The following is a 9,354-nucleotide window of genomic DNA, read 5'->3' on the forward strand; positions in this document are numbered from 1 at the left end:
GTAGGCTTTCGATTTGGCTCCAGTGGCGCTTTCCCGCTGGAATCCGCTACATCTCTGTGATGTAAATGATTCGCGACGCTCCCGAACCAGTGCTCAAAAAATAACGGATATCGTTGTTTTATGCATAAATACATGCTCCGACTCTTCTCCTTTACTTACATATACGATGACTCAATCACGTATTCTTCAATTTCACGATCTTTCCGTTCGAGGCATGTGATGGGCGCAGCGATCCGCGGTGCAGGATCGACAAAGAGAAAACTCGATGTCGAGCTTCAGGACTAGTTCATGGGCTCGTGTCCAAAGTTCACTGAACGTCTGACGTCAGAGAATCGATTTTCTCGAAAAAATTATCCTCCGCTCTTTGCGGTCATCGACGAACCTGCCTTCGACAACAGTATGATTCATCCGAGGGGATATGCTCCAAAAGGCTCCCGTCCCCTCAGTTCCATCGGGAAAGAGTCTTGGACTTGGACTTGAGTCACCAATCGCAAAATCGTTGCAGAGCTAATTGCCCTGTAATGCTTCGTGGAACGAAAAATGTCCAACGACCATGGAGGGTACATGTATCTACCCTCTCGCAGACGCTTCCCAGCTTGTATTCGACCTGCCCCCAACTATCGGCTTCAGCTTCCCTTTGTCCGCTTGGAGCCTGAGAGGCCATCCCCCGAAGTTGGCTCGCGTCAGCTCCTCGGGTTTCGTCTTCGGCACGGCACACCGTCTTTTATTGATGGCGGTGTTGAAATCTCAGTTCATGAACTCCATGTGTTACCTGCTGATGGTTGAACCCATCAGTGCTTAGATTGCTAGAACTCGCGCCCTCGGCGCCACTAAAGTCTCGTCATCGCCCCGTCGCGCAGAAAGCTTTTTCTCCGATCTCCCCTTCTTCTTCTTTACTGGCTCATCTGCTATTGATGATCGGCGAGAAGAGGATTTTTTCGTTGTTTACCAGCAGTAGGCGGCAATGACGGCACTCCGGAATCCCCCACTTCCATGGCCAAACATTTCCTTTAGATTTCCTATTTCTTCAAATGAACGCGCTTCGAACAAATCTCCCGTAAACTGCGAAAAAGCATTCAATAGCATCCACATGGGGTGGAACATAATTAAGGTACTCCAAACCTAGACTGTTGCGCCTGGGCGTGAGCAGCCTGCGAACAATTTTACGCTGAGTTATCTGTTAAAGTCTTGGACTGATCCTGTGTGAAAGATAGTTGGTTTCAGAGCTTGCTGCGGTACGAAGATCGTGACCGAAAGTCAGGAAGGTTTGCGTTAGTCGCTTCGGCGTTTCACAGTACCCTTGATAAACGTTGGGCTGTGTCGAGGTATGCAATCGTAAGCGTTCCTGTTCAGCACCTCTGGAGCACCTGTTTTGGATTTGGTCTCAGCCAGTAGGAGCTCTCGCAAAACCACAGAGTTGAGCGACCATAATTTAATGTGAGTTGCGGGAGCCGTAGTTTTCGTCCGCAAAATTGCCATCAACCACGAACGACGCACTCGCTTAGGACCTCTTTTGTGTAGACTGGACAACAGCATCAAAGCTTGGGAATAAGGTTGTGCTGTATCCGGTCGAAAAAGTGCACGGCGGCGTCTCCGAAACGGCCACCAGGTTGCCTCCTTTCGTGAAAACTCTCGGACTCGCCGGGCATAACACCGAAAGAGGATCTATGCCACTTGGTTGTGGTGCGCGGTTTCTCAACGGCAGCGGCTGCGCCCCCGGTAACGACGTTAGCGTCGACCTTAATGGGAAAGTACCCGAATTTATTGACATGCAGCCGTGCAGGGAGAAATCGCATAGTGCTGCTCGCCTATCTATAGTTTCAGATGACAGCAATGTCCACGCTGCGGATCAAGCCAGGCTCCGAATCATAGCCCGGGACGTGCGCCCGCTGAATGTTACAAAACCGGAAATCGCCAGCGTCAGATTAGTAGAGAGATCTGTGCAGCAAGATCAGGGTACGCACGTCAGCATTGATGGCTATTCTCTGCTGCTCAGTGGACAAGTCGCTGGATACTTGCGCACGCTGCAGCAGTTTCTTGATTTTGAAGTGCTAGAATGTGTCAAGCAGGAAATCGATCGCCAGATCTGGTTCGTGGTTTCTCTAACGCCGCATCTGAAGAAAGAGCCACCAGAAAATGCAACCATTGGATTGATACCAGGTAAGCGATCCGCAACACATGATTCTTTTCTATGGCTTGCACGTCACCTCCTGATGGAGCGTCTCTTCGGCAGCACCCTGGAGCCGTCGCCTCGAATTCCCAGCTGCGGCGTTTATCCATGCACAGCGTGCGACGCGAGAGATAACAGGCACTCTGCGACGCCCAAGCGTTTTCGCTTGGCGCAAGTTATCCGCGTTTTACCATCGAAACTCAAAGCTTTCCTGCATTTGAAGCACAGAGCGATGCAGCACCTCGAGAACATCTATGCGTCAGCGTATACGCAGTGCTCCTCGTTACAAACTCTGCCGGAAAATGTGCTAGTGCAGATATTTCAGCACACAGATAGCCCAACGATTTTGGCGCTTGGTCAGCTGTCGAGTTGGTTCCGCTGCCTAACGAACCCGATCGTACCCGAGCTGAATGTGGAGCTGTTTAAGCACCAGCAGGCAGCTGTCTTGTGGATGCTCTCGCGCGAGCGTCATCGAGAGCACCGATGCGGGCCAGTAGCGCCACTACCCCAGTGGAAAAACCCTCTTCTTCAGCATTTGGACGGAGATCTCTATTTCAACTGGATGCATCGGCGTCTAGAGCGCAATCAAAGCACCTGCTATGATTGTCGCGGAGGGTTGCTCTGTGATGAGCCTGGTCTGGGCAAAACCGTAACTGCACTTGCGCTGATCGCACGTACACGCAGTACAATTCCCGCCATTCCATTGTTTTCCGTAGACGTTGAGTACTTCGGCTCTTCGGAAACCGATTTGGCCGTCTTTATTTGTAAGCAAACACTACAATTCCTGGACCAGGTTATTGAGAAAGCGCGAGCGAGGCTGAGCAGAGCAAGTTTGGATGAATTCACACAGGATGTTGGAGCAGTGCGCAGTCGGCTGGAGGAGTATTCAGATATGTTTCACAACCACATCAACGGATGCTGTACGGGACAGGTACCGGAACTGCTGCGGTTTTTGGGCAACTGGCTACAATGCCACGAAGGTGTGCTGTCATCGATCGTCGGAAGCGTTGCCGCTAAGGGCGCTATAGGAGCTTATCTGCGCCTCGTGGTCCAGCAAAACCCATACACAGCAAAGACTTGCGTATTGCCGCCATCGGAAATGTTATATGTGCAGCCGGGACGCGAAAAACTTTGGTTCTTCATTGTTAGCGGAAAATATCTGCAGGGACCGAGCGGTTTTCTCCGTCTCGCATCGGAGGGCATTCCCGCTGCCTCCGCTGCGGGTGCTCGCTTGTGCAGGGGAGCCTCGCGGAGCACAATCCTGGAATGCGCGGGTCTGTGCGCGCTGGCGAATGAACACACTGGAAACCAGGGCGCGGACGGTACGCTGCTCATGGAGCCATCAGAGTACGCGCAGGGACCCAGCGCAGCGATAGAGCCGTTTGCGATGCCATTTCGGAGACGGTGCAAGAGCAGGCGCGTACCAGAAATAGAGTGTGCTTTCGACTATCACCTTATTGTCTGCGTTCCAACGACACTTGTAGCATTACCCGAGAACCTGATACCTCATTGGACGGTTCAGATACGTCGTCTCGTGCGAGCACCACATGAGCTCCGCTACTGCCTCTTCAGCCAGATTCGAAATGCTGTGGTGCGGGAAATCGCCGACTACGATGTCGTCTTCATATCATTGAACGAACTTCGCAGCGAGTATAGCTCACTGGTTCGTGGGCTGAGCATTTTGAATCGGGTTTATTGGCTACGTATGATTATCGACGAGGGACACTCACTGGGTTCGCTTTCATGCACCAGTCTGCAGCGCTGCTGCCTCATAGTACTAGCAGAGCGGCGATGGATCATGACTGGAACTCCAACTCCAACTACCAAGAGTGGAATTGCAGAGGTGCATCACCTGTACCCACTTTTTTCCTTTCTTGGACTGGAACCGTTCGTATGGGCGCGCCGTGCGGTCTTCCAGCAGTGCGTTCAGCGACCGCTGGAGCGCGCACTAGGCTACGAGGGCATTCATATCCTACAGCAAACTCTAGACCATATCATGATCCGGTCCACGAAGGAAGAGGTTCAGGACATACCTCATCTGGAAGTACGCGATGAAATGCTTTCTTTCACCAAAGAGGAGGCGGATGCCTATAATGCGCTTGTGTCCGTAGTCAAGCGTAATTTGTTCCTAGCTGACTTTTTCGACGAGAATCATCGGGAATCGCTTTTGAATCCCGAAAACAGAAAATCCGCGCGAGTTGTACTGCAGAACCTAAGGCTCTGTTGTTGCGTGACAGGCCATATGAAATTTGAAGTTATTAGAGAGGAACTCGAAGAGCTTCTTCGCACCTTAAGACAATCTATGCAGGCTGCAAAGGACAATACGAGCCCATCGTTGGGCTTTCGTTGCGGTGCAAAGCGCCACGTACCTGAGACGAATCAAGACTGGTGGAGCCCCTGTAGCGGGGACGCAATTGCTGATTTCGAAAACGGAATGGATCGAGCTGTGAGCACCGGAAGCTCCACTCTAGCCCAATCATCCGATTGCAAGCGGAGAAGAGCCCAGGTCCTGATGAAGCATGATCACTCTGCGTGGAACGCTTTGGACGCCGCTCCAGCTGCCCCAGTGCGGCGGTGCCTCTGGTCGCTGAGCCCGAGCTTGGCAGCAGGCAACCTGGATCCAGAGCTTGCACAGACGGGGACCCAATCGACGGCGGTCGAAGCGCTGCGCTACCCCATGCAAGCATTCGAGTCTACGGGCATAGAGACGGGACCTTTCGCACAACGCTGCGCACAACCTTTGCCCCCCGCAGAATCTCCTGGAGAACACTGTGGTGGGCCTCCAGCGCTCGGCGACGCCGGCGCCGACATTGCCGCGGCACTGTCACCAGTCGATTACATAGAAGATAGACTACGTCATATTGAGCGCGTGCTTCGCGACCCTGTATATGCCCAAGGCTGTATTTGCGAATCCTGTGGTCGCATTGGCTCCCTCATGCCAATCGTTACGCCGTGTGCTCATATCCAGTGCCTTGACTGTGCGGCTACGAATAGGTATGCGTGCAACATATGTGGCCGCAAGTATGTGCTCGGTCGCCGCCAGGAGCCGGTCGATTTGATCGAAATGCAGCCCAGCTTCACTCAAGAGGCCTGGGTTCCCAGGTGGGATCGAAAAATGACGAGTAAGATCGCCCGCATGCTGCAGCTTCTCGGAGAGTGGTCCAGCGCGACATACACAGCGAGCCGGGAGGGCGCTCCCTGTTCTGATCAAGGAGGCAACAGCAGACAGAGTTGTGTTGCGCACGGCAAGCGGGAAAAAGTGATCATTTACTCAAACTTTGCTCATCATTTCGACGTCATTCACTACCATTTGTGTCAAGGAAATTTTGACTTTGCATACTATTGCTCGCGCTTGAGTCCAACAGAGCGACGCGCTCAGATCGACCGGTTCATCTACGATCCGCACACTTGGATCCTCCTGATGGATGAAAAAGGCGCACTGGGACTCGACCTCAGCTTTGTAACACGCATGATCATCATGGAACCTGTTTGGAATCGCTCCCAAGAGCATCAGATCATAAGCAGAGCGCATCGTATTGGAGCGAAGCAGCGGGTCATTGTCTATCGTCTGATGATGGTGGACAGTGTCGAGACAGATCTGATCGATATGAGTTCGGAACCGACACATCAAAATGGTACTGCGCGCAACTCAGACCGCCTTTCTGATGCCGGGGAGACAGACTCATACCAATACTCTGGTGTGGATGCGTCACCAAAAAAGTCCAGTGGGATTTCTCTGAGTAACAAGGAAAAAGAGGAAAAGCTCCGCCGAAATCGTCTACTGCAACGTCTACATTTTGTCGTGGCAGCATCCGGCCGCCCGGGCACAATCGCTTTCCGCCGAGTTCAGGTTTTCCGCAAGGGAGCGGCTCCCATGCCATGAATGCTGTACGGGGGGTTTTCGTGCGTTAACCTAGAGCCTGGACGGCAACTTTTTTAAGGCTGAACTTGTCGGCAGCGTATTCTGGCCATGGTGCCTTCTGGACGCGGAGACACGGCGAATGGCGAACTCACAGGGCAGCAGGCGCTCCGCTTTTTCACACAAGAGCAACATCGCACGGCATGCACATCGGGAAATCGCGGGCTCCGTTGCGCATAGGAGATTATTGTTTTGCCTGGGGTTCATAGAACCGCTTGGTACAAAATACCTGGACCTTGATGTAGCTCAGAAGCGTGCCGTTTTCGCACTGCATCGTAACGTGTTCGACGCGACAGAAGCGCCAGAGCAGCTGCGTTGCGTATGTGCGGCTATGTGACGCTAGTTGTGCATAGATTTGCTTTCGTGATCCACAGGTTATATGCTCTATTTATATTTTTATGACATGGGATTCATGCAACGAGACGGCCTCGTCCGGATAGATGCCGGCTGACAGTTCTTGTTCCAAGGATCTCGCCCTTGATGCGGATACTTGCGGACTCGACCATGAGCCCTGGAACTGTATTCTTCTCAGAAACAATGGCTGGATTTGGCAAGTTTCCAGGAATCGCGTTTATGAGAGACGCCTTCGATGGCGCTGGATGTGCCGCTACCGGTCCCGCAAGTGGACTGGAAGGCTCAGGCAGACCATAGCAAGGGTCAGCTCGAAGCTTGCTTCCGCGTATTACCAGTATTTAGTGCATCCCTGCGTAGTCAGGAGGAGAGCGATTCCGAATTGCGACTGCGATCCGGTCGATCTCGTCTCTTCAATCGTGCCTGAGCTGAAGTCACGCTCGAGAAGTGCAGCTACCTGTTTGGTCCACTGAAACACATAACAATGCCGCCAATTTGGGGGCCGCAAGCAGTAGTCTGTCATCTTCGTTCTATGCGTGCTAGGACACGCGTCTACCAATGCCCACTCAAGCTCGCGTGCGAATTATGCAGAGGACTCGTTCTTGTGCACCTTTGAAGAATTTCCCGTGCGGCGTCTAATGCTACTTAAAGCTCGTCAATGCAAAGGGAGTGGAGGCTTTTCCACCGCGGTTCCAAATAGAATCTGATTCATTCTACAAACCGTGGGGATCGGTGACTTCCATAGACGACAGAGCGGAAGCTTGCATTCTAACTTTACTTGCAGCGAGATGGTCCATTCGAAAGGAATTCACGGAACCCAGGTCAGTTCTGGCGCCAGATTAGCTCATGGTGCGAAGAGTACGATGCGCACTAACCCAAGAGGTGTCAGAATGCGTAAATGTTTCCATCATTCCCAGGTTCGACGATATGCATGCGTTTCAACAGGTTCATGGCAACCTTCACTGCATCGGCGAGGGATGTGTGCGATTTGACGAACGTTCACTATCGTATGCAGCTCGACAACGGCAAGATTTCTACAGCCTTCCCTGCCACGGGCCTCTCTGGGCAAAGCGCGACGCGGTCACGATCCCTTGCGTCGTCGGAGTGTTCATGGACCCACAAAAGCGTTAAAGTGGAGGTGCTGAGGTTTGGATCCGTTTAGTGCACTTCTGGTGGCGATCTGAAAGGCACTTGCACGTATTGGCACCCCCGCCAGTTACAAGAGTACCCCGACCAAAGTGCTCGCTCACGTCGCAGCAGGTGTTGCCGAAAGCAAGCACCTTCGGCTCTCTCACAGACGGCAACTTTCCCCGTCCACTCGAATATGGGCAGGAGCTGGCAAGTCCTTTTCCGTCGCTTCTCCTGGGAAGCAGGGCCGAACGTCCCCTTGCTCGTCAACTAGACACTTCATGGGGGCGGGGAGTCATCTTTTCAGCTTCATACCCAAGAACATCGTCAAAAGACCACAAACCGCAGTGGAAGCGCCTTGAGAAGAATAAAACAAATGGACGGCGCTGACACCGCACACCAACAACGCCGTTCGAAAGTCGAACGACGTCGGGCGTGTACAGAAGTGGCGAGTGACCCGCCCTAGACAAGAAGTCGCCATCTGTGGCGCAGACGCCTCCCAGCCCTTTTGGACCGGCCACCTACTATTGCTTCCAACCCTGTCTCATATATTTCAACTTTTAGAGGTTGTCCAATGAAGTTGTCTCTCGTCAACTCTGGAGGTCTCTTCTCCAGCACCGCACATCTCCTTATATTGATTGCGGCATTAAAGTCTCTGTTAACAAATTCCGTACGTTTCTTGCCATCATTGGTTGTACACACTAATGCAAGCAGCCCTCGCACTTTCGCCCTCGTTTCCATTTGCTCCTCCATCAGCGGTCTGTACTTTGCTATTTCCTCAGGGCTCCTCTGGCACTTTTCCATTTCGACCCTCTGAAGTGTGCACCCCAGCTCGTGGTGTGTATAGGACGTTCGGAACTCGTCTACAGGTATCGTAACGAAACGCCTTGCGCACTCCTTGTACACCCTCGTCGTTGGAGCTGGCGTAGTGCCGTTCTTGGGCGCCCAGCGCCCTGCCCCATACGTTACTACGAGCCTCTGACTTTCATTCTACTCGAGGGCGCTCAATTGATTAAAAAAATTCGCGAACGCCCGCTGCTTTTCACAGTAGAGATTCATTCGCAACCGAGCCCACCGGGGCTTGGTGTACTCCTCCCACAGCGCATCCCAATGCGCAACGCGAACTTCCATGCATTCCCGAAAAGCTCGAAAGTCCGCTCCGCGGCTCGTCACCTCGCTCAAAGCTTCCAGGTGATCCTTCATTCCTGCTCTCCATGCCTCGATTTTCTTCCTTGCATTCATGATTCCCGATTCTCGATAGTACCTCGCTCTCGAGAATCTCAAAAGACGCATATCTTTCTGACGTAAGTTACCGTCAGTCCCATCTTCCGTACGCTTCGGTGCTGCGATGGTTATGATATTCGTATTCCCGGGGTCCGCGCCAAGGACAAAGTCGTTATCTTGCACTTTCTGGGTCGCAAGATCCGCCTCCTTCTTTTCTTCATGCTTCGCCGCGCTAACGACAATGTGGTTATCCTCCATCTCCTGCGTCGCAGAATCCGCCTCCTTCTTTTCTTCATGCTTCGTCACGTCAACGACAAAGTCGTTCTCATGCACTTTTTGCGTCGCAGGACCCACCTCCTTCTTTTCTTCATGCTTCGCCTCGTCAACGACAAAGTCGTTATCCTCCACCTCCTGCATCGCAGGATCCTCCTCTTTGTTTTCTTCATCTTTCGTCACGGGCGCAGCTGAGGGAGGGACTGACCGATCTTTCTTCAACCGCCGATAGTGTACACACAAGGCTACTCCATCGGTTTCGATCATCCCAGTGAACAACTTTTGCTCG

The 9,354-nt window shown here is 52.6% G+C and overlaps 1 protein-coding gene across 1 annotated transcript, besides 2 other annotated features; it reads left to right on the forward strand.

Annotated features, from left to right (window-relative positions):
* Positions 1–1,128: 1,128 nt before the first annotated feature.
* Positions 1,129–1,770: a sequence feature (possible transcribed region).
* Positions 1,668–6,053, forward strand: CYME_CMM245C (similar to RING finger-like protein; the record flags this gene model as incomplete). The annotated part of the gene is made up of 1 exon (XM_005537062.1): positions 1,668–6,053. One exon carries the CDS (start codon positions 1,668–1,670, stop codon positions 6,051–6,053), a length of 4,386 nt encoding a protein of 1,461 aa, XP_005537119.1.
* A 973-nt stretch (positions 6,054–7,026) lies between these two features.
* Positions 7,027–8,044: a sequence feature (possible transcribed region).
* Between the last annotated feature and the right edge of the window lie 1,310 nt (positions 8,045–9,354).

This window comes from Cyanidioschyzon merolae, chromosome 13, assembly GCF_000091205.1.
Source record: "Cyanidioschyzon merolae strain 10D DNA, chromosome 13, complete genome".
Classification (NCBI taxonomy): domain Eukaryota; phylum Rhodophyta; class Bangiophyceae; order Cyanidiales; family Cyanidiaceae; genus Cyanidioschyzon; species Cyanidioschyzon merolae.